Raw genomic sequence first — 22,550 nt, 5'->3', positions numbered from 1 at the left:
GACATGTAAATTAGTGAGCTTTAGAGATGCTGGCTGGCAGAGCCAGGCTACTTGTTTTCCCCGATTTCCAGTCTTTATGCTAAGCTAAGCTAATCATCTCTGAGCTGAAGCTTCATATTTAACAGAAATATATTAGAGTGGTAGTATTAGTATTTCCCCAAATCCCTCTTTGAAGCTGTAATGTTGGCTGTATCTGCAGCTGGTCTACATGTGCCAAGTCAAGGTTTCCTGTGCCTGAAGTCCTAATTCAATAATAACCTGCTAATCAGTCAACCTGTGCTTCTAATTACAAGTGTCATTAAGTGCTGCTTGTTTCTAATCAATGATGGGTGGAGGTGGGGCGAGAGTTAATACTGTTCCGTTTAACCTTGAATTATGTCGCCTCACAGCAAGAGGGTCCCGGGTTCGAGTCCCGGTTTGGGTTCCTTCTGTGTGGAGTTTGCATGTTCTCCCCGTGTCAGCGTGGGTTATCTCCAGGTTCTCCGGCTTCCTCCCACAGTCCAAAGACCTGTCTGTCTCTACATGTCAGATAGACTGGTTACCTGTCTGTCTCTACATGTCAGCCCTGTGATAGACTGGTTACCTGTCTGTCTCTACATGTCTCCCTGTGATAGACTGGTTACCTGTCTGTCTCTACATGTCAGCCCTGTGATAGACTGGTTACCTGTCTGTCTCTACATGTCTCCCTGTGATAGACTGGTTACCTGTCTGTCTCTACATGTCAGCCCTGTGATGGACTGGTTACATGTCAGCCCTGTGATGGACTGGTTACCTGTCTGTCTCTACATGTCAGCCCTGTGATAGACTGGTTACCTGTCTGTCTCTACATGTCAGCCCTGTGATAGACCGGTTACCTGTCTGTCTCTACATGTCAGCCCTGTGATAGACTGGTTACCTGTCTGTCTCTACATGTCAGCCCTGTGATAGACCGGTTACCTGTCTGTCTCTACATGTCAGCCCTGTGATAGACTGGTTACCTGTCTGTCTCTACATGTCAGCCCTGTGATGGACTGGTTACCTGTCTGTCTCTACATGTCAGCCCTGTGATAGACTGGTTACCTGTCTGTCTCTACATGTCAGCCCTGTGATAGACCGGTTACCTGTCTGTCTCTACATGTCGGCCCTGTGATAGACTGGTTACCTGTCTGTCTCTACATGTCAGCCCTGTGATAGACTGGTTACCTGTCTGTCTCTACATGTCAGCCCTGTGATAGACTGGTTACCTGTCTGTCTCTACATGTCAGCCCTGTGATAGACTGGTTACCTGTCTGTCTCTACATGTCAGCCCTGTGATAGACTGGTTACCTGTCTGTCTCTACATGTCAGCCCTGTGATAGACTGGTTACCTGTCTGTCTCTACATGTCGGCCCTGTGATAGACTGGTTACCTGTCTGTCTCTACATGTCAGCCCTGTGATAGCCTGTCTGTCTCTACATGTCAGCCCTGTGATTACCTGTCTGTCTCTACATGTCAGCCCTGTGATAGACTGGTTACCTGTCTGTCTCTACATGTCAGCCCTGTGATAGACTGGTTACCTGTCTGTCTCTACATGTCAGCCCTGTGATAGACTGGTTACCTGTCTGTCTCTACATGTCAGCCCTGTGATAGACTGGTTACCTGTCTGTCTCTACATGTCGGCCCTGTGATAGACTGGTTACCTGTCTGTCTCTACATGTCAGCCCTGTGATAGCCTGTCTGTCTCTACATGTCAGCCCTGTGATAGACTGGTTACCTGTCTGTCTCTACATGTCTCCCTGTGATAGACTGGTTACCTGTCTGTCTCTACATGTCAGCCCTGTGATAGACTGGTTACCTGTCTGTCTCTACATGTTGGCCCTGTGATAGACTGGTTACCTGTCTGTCTCTACATGTCAGCCCTGTGATAGACTGGTTACCTGTCTGTCTCTACATGTCAGCCCTGTGATAGACTGGTTACCTGTCTGTCTCTACATGTCAGCCCTGTGATAGACTGGTTACCTGTCTGTCTCTACATGTCTCCCTGTGATGGACTGGTTACCTGTCTGTCTCTACATGTCGGCCCTGTGATAGACTGGTTACCTGTCTGTCTCTACATGTCGGCCCTGTGATAGACCGGTTATCTGTCTGTCTCTACATCTCGGCCCTGTGATAGACTGGTTATCTGTCTGTCTCTACATGTCAGCCCTGTGATAGACTGGTTACCTGTCCAGGTGAACCCAGCCTTCGCCTAATGACAGCTGGGATCGGCTCCAGCCCCCCCCAGACCCTGAATACAGGATAAGCGGTAGACGATGGATGGACATGTTCCAGTCCAGTCGTGACAAAAACACCTACATTTTAAAAGTTTTTGGGAGTATTTTCTTGTTCAGCAGTTTGAAATGATTCCTTGGGTTTGCATGTGTGTTTCTCCAGGGGAAGGAGACGACGGAGGAGGAGGATGAAGTCGCCGTGGGGATGGACAAAGGCTTTATGGATGAATTCTTTGAACAGGTTTGTTCCTCTCACAGTCTTGATGTTTCCTTCATTTTTCTCTCTGACAGTCGGGGTATTATTCCCTTTCACACATCTAACGGGTTGATAGTCGGCTCATAACTTGCCATCTTAAATTAAAGTCCAGCTCACACTACACTCTGCCTGGGTATCATTTGTCTCCTGATAATGAATCCAATCGTGTAGGTTTTTCAGAAATCTGCAATCAATCTCCTCTCTGGAGAGCATATATATGATTTATATGGCTATTGATGTTGTTGCTGGTGTGGCATGGATCATCATGTATTTCATTTCAAACAGCCTTTTCTGAATAATCAAATGATCGCAGTCCCTCCTCTTGTGCACGAGAGTCACTGTGTGCACCAAGCCTGCATCTATGCATGTGTTTGAGAGTGCAGTTCCCTGTACACGCTGTGCACAACCAGAACACCGTCATGGCTCTCACAGGGGGGGCTCCATTTATAATGGGCCTGCTACATACGCTGCATCGCTCAGTGAGTGGTTAAGAAAAGCTCAGAAATTTAGCTTAAATAACAATAGGGCTGAGGGTATATATATGTATATATGTATATATATATATATTTATATATATATATATATATATATATGTATATATATATATATTTATATATATATATATATATATATATATATATATATATATATATATATATACATCATCTATCATGTCTTTCTTCCTTTGTCATTGTGACACGTCTGTGCCTTTTGAAGTATTTGAATCACCATTGCAAATGCTGCTACAAAGGTAAGTCGAGTGAGGTTGAATGCCATTTATCAGCGTTTGTGAGTTATGAAACGGGTCTGACAATCAGCACTTTGATACACCAGTTTTCAAAGCAACACGAGACAACAAACGCATCACCAAGATAATCCTCCGTGACCGAGCTACAGGTGCATCACCCAAAAACCTCTGTGTGGATATTTAATATATCAAGATCCCACGTAACGCCAAGACACAGTCCTCGTATGTTGTAACCAATCAGCAGGCCCATGATGACACATACGTATATATATATATATATATATATATGACATGGGGGATAATAACGTTCAAACGTTTCATACACCTTCAGTCATCCACGACCACTTATTCATGTCGCTGGGCAGCTCATAAATAGCTTACTTGTTCATTCTCCTCAACGCTGCTTCCATGCGGCGACAACCGTCGCCTGATTCTCAGCCGTTCAACTTCCTCCTCCTCCTCCCCCGCCTCCTCCTGCATTAGCATTTATATTCCTCCATTAGTGACGTTTTCATGTAAATTGAACTGTTGTGTATCTCACACTCTGCTTATAGACCCAAGTCTCTGTCACACTTGCAGATTCATTTTGCAGCATCACAGGAGCAGAACCGCACCTCTCAACCAAAATGTGCCTCGTTATTGAATTAAATAGTTCACACATAGACTGACTAATACCATCCACCTGTATAGGAACGTTTTCCATGGTGCCTTATCCATTTCCTCATTGCTTGCTCATAGTTATGGTCGAAGCAGGGTAAACCAGCAGCCCAAATGTCCTCAAGAAGTTATCCAAAGACATTCCTCCAAAGTACGACTGGAGCATTGAATCCCTCCAATGTGGACTAGAAGGCATACTTTAGGTCCCCATACTACCTGAACTGGCTCCTTTTAATGTTAACAGAATGAATAAGACAGAGTGTAATATAATCCTGTGCCCGAGGTATGCATTAAAACAGTGTGTAGAACTGAGGGGGATCCATTGGCATAAATGGAATATATTATATAATATTAGTATATTAAAAAAAGAAGAGATGACAAAGTACATCCGAGGCGAACACAGATCTCACTTTGGGTGTACAAGGAAGGAATGTCTCCAGCTTCCCCTGCAGCCAATCTCCCAGCAATAAGTAGGTTTTTACATCTGCACCCGGGACTACATCTCCTGAGTTTGAGGTTTGACAATCATTCCATGGTAAAGCTTCAAAATGACTCCTAAAACATTGTAATTTTGTGATTTTTTCAGCCCTGAGGGAACACTGCAGTCTGCTCTCATTTGTCTCCTTTCATTTCTGCTCTGCCGCTGCTCGTCACCTCTGACAGACTGTCTGTATCCATACGAGATCCTGAAACATGCCTCTCATTTTCTGTCTCGAATTTCAGTCCGTTACATCGGCCTCGAGTGAGAAAGTGAAGACAGGGGAAGTTGAGTGAATTGCTGAGACAGAAGCCGGTGGGCTGGAGGAAGAGAGAGATTTTGAAATGAGGGTGCATGATGGTGGAGAAGTTAGACAGCAGAACCAGAGAGGAAGGACAGGTACATATGACTGAGGGAGACAGAGATAGAGAAGGGAAGAGAGGGAGAGAGTTATCAGGCACAACTGCATTAATTACAACATTAATTATTGGTCTCGGACCATTGCTGCCTTCTGTCCTTCACCCACACCATAAACATGACTCTCAGATTTCACATTTATTTGATGTTTATTCTTCAAGTTCGTCATTCAGTGTACAAACGGCCTTCTTTGTGTTTGAAGATGGAAGTTTTGTGGCGTGGTTGAACCGCTACAGATGGTAGCTCTGATGAAGTCTTTACCTTCTGCCGTTTCGTTCAACAGCCGGTGGGACATCTGACATATAGGCTGTTTCCTGCCACACTCTGTGGCCTTCAGTCTGTATGTGAACAAATCTCAACCATATGTCATCTGTTGATTCCCAGCTTTGACAGACGTGTGTACATGCATGTGTCTGCAGGAGTGATGCTTCGTTGAGACCTAATGAGGTCATCAATTAAGTAGCAACGATGAGGACGTTGAAGCATCTATTGTGTCAGTGCTTAAACGTTAAAATGAATAATTCAATACATTAAATAAAAGATTGAAACCTCTTATTAATACTCACATAATGTCTGATTGTTGTTTGATCAGTTGCCAGAAAATGACGGATTCAAAAACAGCAGACTGAAGTTTGACAGAAATCCGACAGAATGAGTGCAACAGGTGTTTCAGTTTAACAAGTGACCGGGCTAAGTGGTGACTTTCAGACTAACACCTTCGTGGTTGCTCGAATCAAATTGATTGCAGGCTTTTACCAGGACACCTTTGTGTTTTCAACAGCTGCGTCGCTACGAGCAACCGTGCACGCATTCAGCTGATAATCACATGATCACTTTTCACTTAATAAATGTAGAACTCAAATATATGTCATGGGTGACGTTCTTTCCATGACCAGTGCTTTTCTTCCATCATATAGCAAAGCTCACTTCATGCCCCCGAAAACCTCCATCAGATGATGCAAGAATGAAGTGAGAAACAGCAAGACTGTGGCCTCAAGGCCGCTGGTCATTCTCCTTACCAGAGTTACACTTTTACTTTGGTATAAAAATCAAATTAGATGACAAAACAGTATTTTTTCTATCGAGGCATTTGTACAAGATTCCAACAAATGGTGGCTACAAGCATACCAAGTTCATAAGGAGAAGTTATAAAATCGGTGAGTGTTCTGTTTATTTGTTTCTGCATGTCTGAAATTGGTTGTTTTCCCACACCAATAAAATTTACCTGATATGTTATGAGATCTGAGAGCAGCATCGTGACTCACCAACACGGTCTCCAAACCCGAGGAAGCTTAAAGTGGGTTCGTCTTCTGCTCACTTCCTGTCTCCGTCACTTCCTGTCTCACACCGACTTTTTAACTCCCCACCTGTCTGCCGTACATGTGTTTAACTCTGTATTCACCTCAGTGGGCCTTCTGGTCTCTCCCCAGTGGTCTTCTGGAGCCAATTATATTATTTAAAAGAGGGGGGAAGGGATCCAATCAGCAGCGTATTAAAGAGATAATGGGAGAATAATGACCCCGGCTGAGCGACAGAGGGAAAGTCGGCTGCAAATGGAAACGTCAAATGACTGCAGACGCATCATGGAGGGGAATGAAGGGGGAACGTTGTGGTCGCTGGCGGAGCAGGTGTAGAGGAAAGTGATCGGGGTTAGTTGACAGGCTGAGATGAAAGTCGGTGCTGATGAAGTCACCGCCAGATGTGACCTGCTGCTGGTCCAGCTGTTACCTGCTAGGGGCAGCGCAGCTGATGACAAGGCAGCGGGGAGAAATGTCAAACCTTAATCCTGGCGGCAGATGATATATGCGATGCACTTTCCAGAGGCACTTTTCTTGAACACCTTTAATGATGTCCTTCAAATGAACATTTTGGAAACTGCGTTTATAACACACTCAGGTTTCTGTATGGAAAGTGGAAAACGGTCATTTTCTGTTGCAGTTGTTGAACACAAAAAGACCCAAATGCAAAATAAGGAGGCAGTACAAAAAGCGAGCTTTAATGACTTAGGCTGATTAAAAAAATGAAGTGGCATGCTGAGGCAATAAAAGGTGCAAAGGAAAAAACATCAAAAGGGACCGAACTGAAAATCCACCCAGAATGTGATGAGGAACGGGACTGAGGAAGGAGACACAGGAAGAAGGCATAAATCAGTCAAACGACCAGACAAACACACCGACTCAATACTAATCAGACCACAAGACACAGGTGGTGACGAGAGGCTGGAAGCTGATTGGAGCCCACGAAGGGCAGAGCTGTCGTCATTGGCTAAAATTACTTCAACAAGCGTTCATTTAAATGAGCTGAATATGGATCTATTTGCATTAATGAATAATGTATTCTGATGATGAAGATGTCTGCGTATGGAAATCTGATAGATTTGAGTGTGAATACAGTCCTGCTATGCATTCATCCACACACACACACACACACACACACACACACACACACACACTAGAGATTGCTCCGGTGTTGTCGCAGAGAAATGATTGAGCCCAGATATATATAAAAAAATGTTTTTCTGTTCCCCTCACTTAAACCTGCCTCTCTCTGCTTCCATTCTGCCTCTAATACGATCACCTCACACCTTCAGTTTGGTTTCAACATCATTCAGGCTCATCATGGACACTTCCTGTCTCGGCACTGGGAAGATCTAAAGTGCCGTTTGCTCTCTCCCTCTTGACAGGTGGAAGAGATCCGCGGTTTTATTGAGACCCTGGCAGAGAAAGTTGAGGAGGTGAAGAGGAATCACAGCGCCATCCTCGCTTCACCTAACCCAGATGAGAGTAAGGCCTCTTTTCTTTTCCCTTTTCTCGTTTGCTTCTCTGTTAGCACACATGTTGTGGATGTGGATGGTGAGAGGACCTCAGCAGTCATTTGTACAGGTTGTATCTGATAGTCTAGTTGCACCAGTGTCTGCTCACAGGTGGAGACATTCAAGGAGTAATCAGAATAAACTCTCACCTCTTTCCCAGAGAACTCAGACACTTAACCTCGTCTGGAACTATTGAGGGATGCAGGATGAAAGTCACTTTGTTCACACAAACATAATATTAGGATGAGGATTTTTGATGGGATACCTTGTACCTTGTAACTGTTGAACTTTTCATGAAGGCAGACATTTTCTGCCGCGGTGAACAGAGTGGGTTGAAGCTCGTTCAGCCATGTTTTTGCTTTGGGGGGAAAAAGTGTTAATTTACCCAGAATTGATGGCAAATTAGTCCCACTTAGACGACTTAGTGCAAAGTACACTAAATGTGCTTATTTTGTACGGAATTCATTCATTCAGTGATAAACAAAGTAACCAAGGATGCACATACATTCTACTGCTCTTTACTGCAATGACTCAGTCATACATAACAGAGCGGTGAATGGAAAGATAATAGTTAGTATTTCCACCATTTCAACAGCAGCAGTGGCTTTACTGCTGACATCATCTCACTTCTCTCTCTTCCCTTTGCTCATTTCAACCGCTCTACATTTCTTCAGTTTGTGCTTGTTGCCACACAATCTTTCCTCCTCCTCCTCCTCCTCCTCCTCCATCTCTGTCCTCTCAACCCACCTCCTCTCATTTATGTCAGGGCATTGATCTGGACCCTGGCTGTTACTCGCACTAGTATGACACCCCGATCGCCCTCCCTCTCCCTGATTCCCTTCTTCCCACCTACCTGAACAAGCATTGATCTGCTTGCAGCATCAGATGAGCCTTTAACTAACAGAAATGTGCAGATGACACAGAGCAGAGCGGCCACGAGGCCAGGTGCTGCCTTTAAGATACAAATCCTTCCACAAGTTATCTCTATTGTGACTGAAATCAGTGTGTGTGTGTGTGTGTGTGTGTGTGTGTGTCTGATAAATGAACATCAGTCAGCAGCTGACGTAAATGTCAGGGTGGTTCATTACACCTCCTCGGGGCAGCGTGTTCCTGCTCTGTTGCATTGTGGCTTCTGACATTCCTCTATCTCCTCAGCAATGTGCAACTCTTATTCCAACTCATCACATTAATAATAACACATTTACTTCAACTAACTACTTTTGGTTGAAATATATTGTTGCTCTGATTAAAACCTATTTTTAATCAAATAAATATTGAAAGAAACATTTTTAAAAGCATAACATTTAAATGTTCATATTGAATACAAGACTGAGAAGAAGTTCACCGTCAATGTTTTAATTATGTTTCCTGACAATTCCACTGACATACAGGATTGATAGAGGAAAAGGATGTATCCCCTGTGCACCATGAATATCTAACATTCATGGCAAGCCATCTATAAATATAATAATAATATCAAGAAATCCAACCTGAAATCAGCTACTAAGATGACTTTAACACTCAGCTGTAAAGTTGACCTTGACTTACGAAGCTGGCTTTGTTAACAGCTTCAGACCAGAATCCAGATGGATCCAGATCCAGTAAGGATGCTGCTCCGCTGCTCGTCTTCCTCACTTCTGTTGACGCATTGCACAAAATTCAAGATTGCTGCGGCCAAAAATGCCGAACTCACGGCTTCAAAACCGTAATCCACAAACCAATGAGTGACATCATTCCTTCTACACCGTCTATAGGAGCCACTGTGATGTAAAAATACCACTTGTTCTTTCCCCATGAAGAATACCAGCTTGAATACTGGTTATCAGACCCCGGGCTCCTAAATGGTCCTGTTATCAGTGTGGCCCTGGCCCAGAAATCATCAGTTCCACCATGAACGACCAAGAGTTCCTACCCTCACATCCTATCAGCGTATATCTTTGACAGACTGGTATAAATATGCTGTTTTATCCCTCAGCCTCAGACTGCTCAGCTCTCTGTACCGCACTGATCCTTTTGCAAAAGTAAATGAAACCAGACAAAAGACAAAGTCATTCTCCTCTCTTTATGTTCAGATTTCCACCACACTACCAAGGCTAAAGTCCCACTGCAGTTGCAGTGAGGTAATAAATTGCCCCAAATGTAATTACAGAGGCAACTTAAACTCCTGTCTTTGATGTCATAGTCATGTACTTGGTGAAACCTGATCATCTACATCTTTGATTTGTGTGTGAGAATGATACCTCCAGAACATCTTAGCATTGAAATGAGTCATAAGAACATGTGTGTACAGTTTCTGTCTGTGCGACTGCTTCTGTGCGTCCGCCGTGAATGCAGTGTGTCATCAAAACACAACGGCATTTTAACATAATGTGCAGACCTACACTGATTCATTGTTGCACTGAAAATGTTGCTCACACAAAAGACCAGTGTGTTCTTTCGTCTTTTAGTAAATATATGTTTTGTATTCTTCCCTGTGGTGAGAGAAGCCTGTTTCTGTTCCTCCAATCAAACGTCATGTAGGTTCTCACCCTTGTGTGTTTGATTGTGAGAGTTTCACAGCGTAACGTTCGGCCTTAAACCTTCTGTTTCTGTTACGATTTATCGGTTTCATAATCACATCTCATCTCCCCACCTGGCCATCTTTAGGACCCTGACCTCAACCCCCTCCTCCTCCTCCTCCTCCTCCTCCTCCTCCTCCTCCTCCTCCCCTCTGCTGGGGGAGCTCTGAGCTTTTGTGTTCGCTGACTGAGCCGTTTCCTGGTGATCTCCAGGGGGTTTAACTCCAGCCCACTAGTGGAGCCCGTATTAACACACATACTGACACACAAGTGTCTCTGTGTAATATAGCCTTCGCCCCTGCATCACACATGATCCCATATCACAGTTTACCCACTCCTCTAAATGAAGCACAGCAAATGTCCAGCAGGGAATTGCAATATACGATGCGTGTGCACCTTTGTTTTTACTCGCTTGGTGTGAAGGGTTTATCCTGCTCGGCATCTGTGCACTGTAGGAGTTATAATGATAATAATGATGATGATAAGGTCATAGCCATCAGGTCATAATGCATATTGAACCTGAGTTCCCTCATGAGCAAATTCCTCTAATGCAGGAAGGGACACTAATGCATTTCACATTTAGAAGCACGGTTGAATCCACATTGCCCATTAAATAATTGCATCATTTGGTTTGTTTGCTGCTCCTGTTTATTGGCCTCGTGCAGCGCCGCTTTTTGTGATTTTGATCGATGAGACTGTTCTTGATGGATTTCATAATGAAAGTCCTGCAGGAGCATCAGTGGCCTTTACACTCAACCGTTCCCTGGAGAGTGTGAGGCTGATATGAAATGAAATATAACGTTTGGAAGTCTGATAACAACAAACCTGTTTCAAACCGTCCTTTTGGAGGTTAGATGTCTATAATCATGTCTTCACTGAAGTGTAGTTGAACCTGTTTTGTTGCTACGACGACAAAAAAATCCTCACCTTCTGGATTTGGAGGAGAATATCTATTGTCATGAATGCTTCGTATCCAATTAAGGAAAGGGCAAATATGGGTTTTATATTCAGCCATGCAGCTTAGGGTGCAATTTAACAAGCTGCTCTTCATTAGAAGAAGCTTAACAACAGCAACATTTCTAGTAAATCAATAACATAATGCAACATTATCGCACTTACAATCACACCTACAGGCTTTTTTCAAGACAGCAATTAGCCAAACGTGTCTTCGGACTGTGGGGGAAACCTGAGCAATGACCACGAAGGATTGATTCCAGTGCACTGAATGGGCCTTCCAGGTCTGTACATTAAAACCATTTGAGACAAACAGCCTACTAGTGCTGTCTGCACTACTTAGAGGATGCAAAAATCAATGCGAAACCAACAGAAAACCAGAGGGACTTAAGATTTGTTGAGTGTTAGGTCAAATTGCTAGAAAATGAGTCCACAAATGAGTTTAAACTGAGAAACTCAATCTGTGGTGATCACACACAAAGAAGGGAAATCAAATGTTAATTTGCTTTTGTTTGTCTTTTCCTCCAAGGTTCACTCTGGGGAACACATCGTGGTGAATTGGTTTTCACTCGGAGTAAAACAAGGTGTCAATGTTAACATTTAAATAAAATAGGAGGATACTTTATATACATTATGAATGCTGCAGTTCAAATTACACTCCTCAAAGATAACATCCACTATTCCTATTGTGTTGAATTACAACCATGCTACAGAAAAATGGACTTACACTTCTAGTTTAATTAGATGCAGCAAACACTGATACTTGGGAGTTTATTTAACAACATTTCCCTCCCCGTGACATCTCCAGCCTCCGGTTTCTAAAGAGCATCGTACTTCTACTCTTAAAACATCTCAACTCACAGTTCTGGGGACGCTTGTTTTAATTGCAGCATGTGAGTGTTACTATTTCCAGTATCTCTTTGCCTGAGTGTGCTCCCACCCTCGGAGTGCTCTTTGCCAGAGCGCTTCCACCCTCAGTCCAAATTTTAAAACGCTGTGTGAGTTCCCCCAGCTCTCTGGATCCCCTTTGTTCTTACTCTTTTCCTTTGTTTCTCCTTAATCCCTCTCCATTTCCTCTTCTCTCACATCTCCCTCATCATGCCCATGCTGAATAATATCCCACTTTGTGTGAGGTTAATACGATGTGAACGACCAACACACGTTTCTGCACATAATGGAGGTCAAAGCTCGTAAGATAAATGCGTTTAACCGCCCTCTGTCCTCTCGACTCCCGGACCGGCGGTCAGCGAGAGGTGTGAGGCGTTAAAGCTCTGGTCCAGGTTGAAATGTCGGGTGGGGGGAAGGTTTGGGAGTGGCTGTGAGACTCACAGCATCCCTGTTGGACCGGGTTGGATGCTGCTGCATGAGGAGAAGAAGTAAAGAAAGGGGTTATTAGCAGAGACTTAATCACATACAACACCCACGTCTGTGTTTGGGTGGTGGCTAAAAAAGATAACATGCTCCGTGTTTTACTTGCTGCAGAAACTATGGCAACTTAAGATAATCATCTGAATGCAATTAAAACATCCCTTGTACTTCGTGTTTGGCGGTTGATCGAGATATCGAGTCTCATGAAATAACAAAGGAGAGAAAAAAATAAATATCATCATGAACCAATATTGCATATGTGTTAGAATAATAATGGCTGATTGAAGTAAGTAATTAGTGTGTGCTTGTTTGTGTATGTTTTTATTCATTATATATGACACAAAAGAATCCATTAAAAGGGTTTTAATAACCTTGAGAAGCTGTGTAACACCTGTCAGACCAGGAAGGTGACGAGGAAGTGAGTTGTTTCTCGTTTAGTTAAACTTTATGTGTGCTGTCAGTTTGTCATTAAGCCTCCGCGAGTTCACCCTGTATTCCTGCAGTAATGTTTGAGGGATGAGCTCTCGGTTTGTCTCTCCGGAACATCAGACAACTGGACTCTAGACGATCAATAAGCGGCGCAAACACACAGAGGACAGGTAATATATTTACAGAGGGAGCAGAGGGAGGCTGCAAGATGGAGAGGGAGATAAATGGCTGCCAGTTAGCGATTGGAGTGGCAGCAATTGACCCTGAGTTAGAGAGGAGGAAACAGAAGTGGCTCAGTGTCTTGTCAGTGTCACAGTACCTTGACATCACACACACACACACACACTGTGCCTATATAATTATGGAAATGTGAAATGTAAAAGACACAAACCTGGTGGTCTTCTATGAGTGGATAAACATTACAGCCAAAGAAGCTCAAAGCATCGGCTGTCGGATTTCCAGGATGATTTTTTTTACTAAATCTCGGTTACGTGCTATGAAGGGACGTCGGTCCCATCCTAATCAGTAGATATTCATATCAAACAAATACATGCTCCCAGCAAGTTGGCATCGTTTTGGTCTTCAGGTGCAGTGTTGGCTGGTGTGGGTTAAAGGAAAAGTTTGGCATTTTGGGAAATTTGCTTATTCATTTTCCTGCTAAAAGACAGATGAGCGAATCAATAAAACTCTCATGTCTGTATGCTAAATATGAAGCCAGCAGCGAAACTGGAAACAATGAGAAACAGTCAGCCTGGCTCTGTGTGAAAGGAACAAGATCAACCTACCAGCACCTCGAAGACTCACTAATTAGCATATTGTATTTGGAGGCAGTGAAGCCATCGGGCATATACATACATAATAAGTTCTGAAAATATGAATTTTATTACTTGATTCCGGCTCTCTGTTGTATTTTACTATGAACCTACTTTACTTCTCCCATTGGCTGTTAAAGTTGCAAAATATATATATATAAAAATAATTTACATATTAAGAAACAGTGGGAATATTAGCTGTAAATCTATGGTCTACGATTTGGAATAAAATAAAAATCCATTCAGTCTATCAGCCGTAGGCCGGCATAGAAATTGACCAATGGGAGCCATTGCTCTGGAAGGCTCCCATTGGCTCGTACCCTCCATCCAATCCCCTCATCTCCCCTGCTCCTCGTCGAATCGTGGAACACTGAGGGGAGGGGTTTGGTTGGGGGGGGATGCTTTTTTCAAATCTGTCTCAGAGGCTCAACTGATTTTCAGAATGTAGACCTTTAACATGCTTCACTTTGGACCCAAACTTCACTACATACTGCTGACTGTTCAGGTGCATTATGTTCATGCAGAGCAAACACTCATTGGCTCATACATCAGTAGCTTGGCTACCACATGACTAGTAATGTACAATCACGTTTTTAATGGTGTTGAGGGGAACTCTGTTGTTCAGCCTCTTGTCTTTGACAGAAATTGGAAAGTGTGAAACAGATCTGCTTGGTTTCAGCCATCCTTGTTTATTTTTTTCTGGGCCAAAATGGCTGTGAGAATTGTCACTTTAAACGTTGTCCCTGTGCTTTGATGGTTGAAGATGCATGCAGTTTGTGCATGTAACTGTGTAGCTACAAGTTGTAGTTTTGAGTACTTTTGGGGGCTTTTGTTACATTCAAAGGATAAGTCTGGTGTTTTATCATTTTCATATTGTCAAAAAAAAGAAATCGCATGAAAAGACCAAAATCAAACAACAGCTGGTCCCAAGCTAATTTGTTTAAAAATGGTTAGATACTTTCCTAAAACAGATGGGCACTTTATATTCTTGTCCTAAAAATGAAAATGATCCTTAAATCGTTTTATTATATTTTGATAAATATCCTGAAATACTATTTATTATGCGCTTCCACATTTCTTCCTGCGTCGTATAGCATCTCCTTTCCTCTGCCACTTTGAAACAATCTGACGCCGGGCGAGAGGACTGACTGCACACATCGCCATAGCAACACAGTCTTAATGATGGCAACAAGCGTGACCTGAAGATTTCATTCGAGAGCGTCTGGGAGAGGGATGGAGTGAGAAGCCACAGCTCAATTGACTCCTCAGTTTTGCCCTCTAATTTGCTTCCCTCTCACTTCTCCCTCTGCTCATTCATCAGCGTGCGCTCACTTCCTCTTTGCAGGCAGCCAGTAATGAGGCTGAATAGACACTTGATCGAGCAGGTTTGCCTCCGCTGTTTGGGAACCACGAAGGAGGGAGAAATCCAATCCAACTCCTTAAGACACATGCCACACACACCCATGTCCCACAGCTAAGCCCAGTTTTTATGTCATTATCTCCATGATGCCGGAGCAAACTGACCTCATGGATTAGGTTACCAGAGGTTGCTATGGTTACACAGAAATGAGAGACATTGTTCTGTAACCTTTGCACCTCTATGTGTGCAGTTGTGCAAATACGCATACTTCCTGTCAATCTGCGATCTATAACTGATTACACTTATGAAGCAACACAAACACATCACAGATTGCTTATCAATTTACCCGATCCATCTCTTTAGCTCGGTGTCTGATATAAACTGTGTACATTTTGCCACTGGCGGCAAAATTATTGACGATGTGCACACAATAAACTCGATGGGGACCTACTTATTACAACATAAAAAAATTGCTGGCGCTTATAGTAGTCAAAAACTCCATAGGGCTCCATAGTGGCTCAGAGATGCTGCATGATGTGATTTCTCTTTTAACGAGTCATCAGTTGGCGCTCTGCATGTCCATCACTTTGTGCCACTGAGCTGCTTGTATCACAGGCTGATGTTCGCTGATATGGAAATGTGTTTGTTTGTTATGAACAAGAATGGAGGACACAGAGCAGGTGAGCAGTTATGGTGATTTATTGTGGTTTGCAGGCAGGTAATTGAGGCTGGCGTGGGTTGAATGAAAGGCAGGCAGGGAATGACAGGCTGGTTAGTGGAGAGATGATCCCGGAGCACGAGGAACAGAATAAGCACTAGTAGGCCTGAGAGTATCTACCACTGTGGTGAAACAACACTCCGGGTAGATGTACTGCAGGTGATGAGCTGATGAGAGCAGGTGTGTAGACGGATGGGAGTGGAACTGACTGTAGCTGAGCCAGGACGGGGAGCCACGCCCACACCAGGACGCACACACACACACACACACACACACACACACACACACACACACACACACACACACACACACACACACACACACACAGCAGAGAGACAGACAGGGGACACTGGAAACATGAGGGAGGGAAAAACACAGGCACACACTAGGAAACATCAGGGGCTCCAGCCCCGGCATAACATTGTTAAGCAGATTAAAAGCTTGTAGTGCTTTGTTGATCAATGTGTAACAGGGTCAGTATCTCCCAGTGAGCTGTTGTAGCTTTATGTTCTCAGCTAGTGTTTGGTTTAAGCTGCTGATTAGGATTTGACATATTCAGTGTGGATAAAATGATGCATTGTTATAATAGTCAACCCTCCACTTTTTACCATCTGTTTATGACTTTTGTGGGCTGTTTTTAATCGTCAAAGTTTTCTATATCGAACTGCCACCATCAATCTACATAATGCAGACTTGCAGTGCAGCTGAGATGCAGACAATCTGATGATCTCATCATTTTTAAAGGTCCCATATTATACTGTTTTCGACAGTATAAACAACACTGGATTCGATATGCATTGCCCCAAACACATCCGTGGTCCTGAATGTCAGCTGTCTAAAAGTTGCTCAAATGAGCTCTGCTGAGAACAGGCTGTTTCTGTGTCTACACCTTTAAATGCTAATGAGCTCTGTCTGTCAATGCCTACTTGGAGAGAGACAGGACTCCGCTTGCGCTACGCGGCAGCATGCAGCATGTATGGCTATGTCTCGCCTATGTGGCTCAGGTGAATTTGCTGGGTCCCGTATGGTTGGGACAGATCCTTTTACTAAGGTCAGTGTCGAGGCAAAGCCAGCTTTGTACTGACCCTCTCGGATATCTCCTATCATCAGAGGAGTTCGGCCTATCAGGACACACCGAACTTCACCGCGGTGATGAACGCCCCCTCTCGGATATCTCCTATCATCAGAGGAGTTCGGCCTATGCAAATGACTCCCTTCGTTACATAACGATGGGAACTGAATCTGAACGGCCTGTAGGAGCGCCGTTTTACCAGTGGGGGGACTGCAGAGACCATGCAGGAGTCGCTTGTTCTCCTCATCCTTGGAGTTGACAGGCTCAGGGAGGACCAATTCATAGGTGTAGAGACCAGAGAAAACCTGTTTTTCATACTATGAGACCTTTAAGCTTATTTCTAATCACAACATATGTGCATATATATAAAAAATCTCCTTCTCACCCCTGGTGGGGGGGTATCTGTGTCATCCTCAAGCTCGGGTCCTCTTCCAGAGTCCTGGGAGCTTGAGGGTTCTGCGCAGTTTCTTGGCTGTTCCTAGGACTGCACTCTTCTGGACTGAGGCTTCAGATGTTGTTCCTGGGATCTGGTGGAGCCACTCTCCCAGTTTGGGGGTTACTGCCCCGAGTGCTCCCACTACCACGGGGACCACGCTAGCCTTGACCTTCCACATCTGTTCCAGCTGCTCTTTCAACCCTTTGTACTTCTCAATTTTCTCGTGTTCCTTCTTCCTGATGTTGGCGTCAGCTGGGATCGCCACATCTATCACCACCACTGTCTTCTGCTCTTTGTCCACCACCACTATGTCCGGTTGGTTAGCCAGGAGCTGTTTGTCAGTCTGGAAGCTGAAGTCCCACAGAACCTTGACCCTGTTGTTCTCAGTCACCTTCTGTTGTATGGCCCATTGGGATTTGGGTTCTTCTATTCCATACTGGTTGCAGATGTTCCTGTGTACTATCCCAGCCACTTGGTTGTGCCTCTCCATGTATGCTGATCCAGCTAGCATCTTACACCCTGCTACTATGTGCTGGACTGTCTCAGGGGCTTCTTTGCACAGTCTGCATCTTGGGTCTGATCTGCTCTGGTAGATCCTGGCCTCTATGGCTCTTGTGCTTATGGCCTGTTCTTGTGCTGCCATGATTAGTGCCTCTGTGCTGTCTGTCAGTCCTGCATTTTCCAGCCACTGGTAGGATTTCTTGATATCAGCCACTTCCTCTATCTGACGGTGGTACATGCCATGTAGGGGCTTGTCCCTCCATGTTGTCTGCTCCTCCTCCTCCGCACTCTCATCAGGGTTCTGCTGCCTGAGACATTTCATGTTCGATGTTTCATCCTGGACCGTGGCCTTGACGCTCACTAGCCCTCGGCCTCCCTCTTTCCGCTTAGTGTATAGCCTCAGGGTGCTGGACTTGGGGTGGAACCCTCCGTGCATGGTGAGGAGCTTTCTAGTCCTGATATCTGTGGCTTCTATCTCCTCCTTTGGCCAGCTTATGATACCAGCGGGGTATCTGATGACTGGTAGTGCTTACATGTTGATGGCTCGGACCTTGTTCTTACCATTCAGCTGACTTTTCAGGACCTGCCTTACTCTCTGGAGGTATTTGGCTGAGGTTGATTTCCTTGTGGCCTCTTCATGGTTTCCATTAGCCTGTGGGATGCCAAGGTACTTGTAGCTGTCTCGGATATCACCTATGTTGCCCTCTGGTAGGTCGATCCCCTCAGTCCTGATCATCTTGCCTGTCTTTGAGACCATCCGGCCACACTTGTCCAATCCGAATGACATCCCTATGTCATCGCTGTAGATCCTGGTGGTGTGGATCAGTGAGTCTATTTCTCGCCCGCTCCTGGCATACAGCTTGATGTCATCCATGTAGAGCAGGTGGCTGATTGTTGCCCCACTACGGAATCGGTACCCGTAGCCACTCTTCGTGATGATCTGACTGAGGGGGTTCAGGCCTATGCAGAACAGCAGTGGTGATAGTGCATCTCCCTGGTATATGCCGCACTTGATGTTGACTTGGGCAATCGGCTTTGAATTGGCCTCTTGGGTTGTCTTCCACATTTCCATCGAGTTCTGGATGAAGGCCCTTAGGTTCCTGTTGAGCTTATACAGTTCCAGACATTCCAGTATCCATGTGTGCGGCATTGAGTCGTAGGCTTTCTTGTAGTCAATCCAGGCAGTGCACAGGTTGGTTTGTCTCTTCTTACAGTCTCGGGCGACTGTTCTATCAACCAGTAGCTGGTGCTTGGCTCCTCTGGTGTTACTGCCAATTCCTTTCTGTGCCTTGCTCATGTATTGAGCCATATGCTTACTCATCTTTGCCGCAATGATGCCTGACAGAGCCTTCCATGTTGTGCAGAGACAGGTAATTGGCCGGTAGTTGGATGGGACGGGTCCCTTCTGGGGGTCTTTCAGGATTAGGACTGTCCTGCCCTGGGTTAGCCACTCTGGGTGGGTCCCATCCCTCAGCAGCTGGTTCATCTGTGCTGCTAGGCGTTCATGGAGTGCAGTTAGCTTCTTCAGCCAGTACGTATGGATCATATCGGGGCCTGATGCTGTCCAGCTCTTCATCTTTGACACTCTTTCTTGGATGTCTGCCATTGAGATAGTTACTGGTTCTTGTTCTGGGAGGTTGCTGTGGTCAGCTCTTAGGTCCACTAGCCATTGGGCATTGGTGTTGTGTGATGCCTCTTTTTCTCATATGTCTTTCCAGTATTTTTCCACCTCAGCTATTCGTGGGTCTGAATGGTTGTTGTTTCCCTGCCACTGAGAGTACACCTTGGTTGGTTCAGTGGAGAACAGCTTGTTTATTCTCCTGGCCTCTCCCTCCTTGGTGTATCTCTTCAACCGGGTGGCCAGAGCTGTTAGTCGTTGTTTGGCAGTTTCGAGTGCCTCTGGTATGGAGAGTGAGTTGTACTTACTGGGTGCCCCTTTATTCACCATGTTCCCTTTCTGCAGTTCAGCCAGCTGGCTAACTTCTCTCCGTGTTGCCTTTATCTTGGCCTCTAACCGTCTCTTCCATGGTGGGCACTGTTTGTTATGTCCTGAGCCCACCTTGTACCCAAGCATCTCCATGGTTACTGTTGCTGTACTGTGTATCAGCTTGTTGGTCTCCTGTGGGGATTGTCTTCAGAGCAGCGTTCACATCCACTAGTAGATCTTCTGAAGGTACTTGGCAACTCAGCTTCGGTATTCGTGGGGGGCTCCAGGTTTCTAGTTGGGTCAGGATCTTCCTTCTCAGGTCAGCAGCTCTTGTGTTGAGGCAGTTGGTATCTGTTGGGGCTTGGTACCCAATTGCTGGTTGGGGGGATGACATCCCGCCGCTGCCCTGTTGTCCTGGCTCCCCCTTGCCGTAGCATCGTTTTTGTATTTCATTCAATATATATATATATATTTTGTTCAAGTGTTCCTCAAACTGTGTAATGAAATAATCCATTGAAGCGCTGTCTGTACAGTAATTGGATGCAGATGTTTGCTGTGGGTTGCAGTTCTGTAGGGTGACCCCCCCGCCTATTATTCATCTCTGCAGCTTTGAAGAGGTATCGTGCCGAAACAAACTCATTATAAAGAAGTGCTGCAGGCAGTGTAGTTTGATTGAGTAGTCTGACTTGAGTCATTTTTAAGGACCATCGTGTATGTCTGCTGGTTTCCTGGGGCTTGTTAACATGGAGATTTGGTTCTCTCATGGCATTAAGATGATAAATTACTATCTCACTTCTTTTAATCTGCTAAAAATGGAAATTAATGCTCCTGAGTAATAGTGTTAGAGGGAGGGAGGGAGAGTGTGTGTGTTTTCACTTTTCTACATCCAGACTCAGATTACTTCACACAATCTCTGTAGTTACAACTAAAACATGGGTATCACCTTGCTTTAACCCACCTAGGGGTAGCATTTGTAAGCAGTGCATCAGCATTTAATAAATGGTTAATAACCATTTAAGGGTAAACATGAGTGGAGGTTGAACAGATAATCAATGACAATATAGTAAAACACAATTGTCTTAATAGGAAAGTTATCCAGCCGTTGGCACTTTGTTGTGTGCTTATAACTACATCAGTGTTTCATAAACACGTATTAAAGGTTCACATATGCGAATGCTAAATAGTAATGTGTTACTAAGCGTGGCCTTTGCAGCAAAATGAAACAAATGAATGCTGAGAAGACTGAACATTAATTTAATGCAAGTGTGAATTTCTTCAGTATTTTCCCCTTGTCTGCACAGTATAATTAGAGAATATGCAATCTAAAATTAGGGTGGATTATTTATTGAATAAAGGATCACAGAATAGTGTCACACATCTGAATAGTTGAATATATCCACACACGGTAGACCTGAATGTTATTTCCTGTGTGTGGAAAATGAATCCGACGGATTCAGGGCTGAGGTGAAGAAGCTCGTAGCAGCAAATAGGACACACACCCATTACGTGGTTTGTAGTCTTGAGGAAGAGTAAAGAGTATTTATTCTCCTCCGTTCCAATTTCCTCTGCAGTTACAACAGAAGGACTTGTATTGATGTTTGACGCGATGCTTAATTGATCAAATTAGCCTGACCTGAAACATTAGATAAATGAGTTTTCTGTGCTCCCAACTCCCAAATCTGAGAAATATGATAATGACACTGTTGGTTTTGGCTGTAGCATAATGAATGACAGAAGGTGGGAATATTAAAAGAAAACTTGAGTTTGTCTAACAACCTGGCAACGTGACGTCATCCTTCAGCGCTGCTGATTTTGAAGCTTGCACTGATGAGAGGAACTCTCTCATCTCGTTGTGGACGATACAAGTATTTTATGATTAAAAAAGAACCACTGACCGATAAAAGAAAACCCCCAAATAGAGCCACTGCTGCACATGCCTCAGTATACTTGAAGTTATCATGTGACTCCTTTTTCACAGACTTGCTGCACTCGACTCAAACTCCAAATAAATCACGTAACTCCGGGCTCCAGCTAAATACAAGCCTCTGTGCTTCAAATAGGTGCTTGTGGGATTGTTGCGACAGCGTCTGAGACCTTGTCCTCCCACCTTTTCAGTAAAGCTCTGTGTTTGACAACAGACCGACTTCACACAACAATAGAGCAGCAAAGAGGTGGAAAAGTAGTGAGGCTTTGGAAGTGTCTCTCGTCTTCATGCTTCATACAATTACTCCTGTTTTCCTTTGAGCAAATAAGTGCAACACATTAAGGTCATGAGGAGATTGTTCAAAAGTGTTACTAACGATCGATCGTCTTTAATAATCCAGTTGGATTCATGGTTTCTGCTTAAAAATGAACTAAAATGCTTCATCAATTCTCAAAATAGTCGCGGATTTCTTTTTTGTCAACTGCTAATTGGATTAAGGTTTGGTCATTCTGAACAGCTATAAAAACTTTGGCCTTCAGGAAAATATGTTGTATGAAGTAGTTTGTTGTGAGCATAATTAATATTAAATTCAAAGCTTCTGAGCTTTATTGCACGCCAGACGCTTCAAATTTCTATTTTCTCTAGAAATCAAGTCGTGATCTCCATGAAAAGCCCTTTGTCTTCAGTTCCTCAGTGTTTCATGCTGGATGAGAGTTTGATGATTCGATCGGTTATCAATTAAATCTGTCCGACTCCGACTTCTTTCGCTAACAATACCTTCATCACGTTGTTGCCCAGATTGTGCAGCAATCCATCACTCGTTTCTCTGGCCACCAAAATAGCCCATTTGATTTGTCAACACCCACATGTAGCCACCCATCAACCCACATGAGCT

At 44.2% G+C, this 22,550-nt stretch overlaps 1 protein-coding gene across 2 annotated transcripts in view; it reads left to right on the top strand.

Moving 5' to 3' along the window:
* Nucleotides 1-22,550, top strand: part of stx1a (syntaxin 1A (brain)) — a 48,143-nt gene that overhangs the window by 13,039 nt on the left and 12,554 nt on the right. For both annotated transcript variants that reach the window (XM_084019238.1, XM_084019239.1), the window contains exons 2-3: nucleotides 2,392-2,469; nucleotides 7,468-7,567. In XM_084019238.1, coding sequence (XP_083875364.1) covers nucleotides 2,392-2,469; nucleotides 7,468-7,567 — 178 coding nt within the window. The remainder of the gene's footprint in view (nucleotides 1-2,391; nucleotides 2,470-7,467; nucleotides 7,568-22,550) is intronic.

This window comes from Eutrigla gurnardus, assembly GCF_963514095.1.
Source record: "Eutrigla gurnardus genome assembly, chromosome: 10".
Lineage (NCBI taxonomy): Eukaryota > Metazoa > Chordata > Actinopteri > Perciformes > Triglidae > Eutrigla > Eutrigla gurnardus.
Note: the sequence above shows the minus strand (reverse complement) of the source record. Positions and strands in the feature narration are given on the sequence as shown.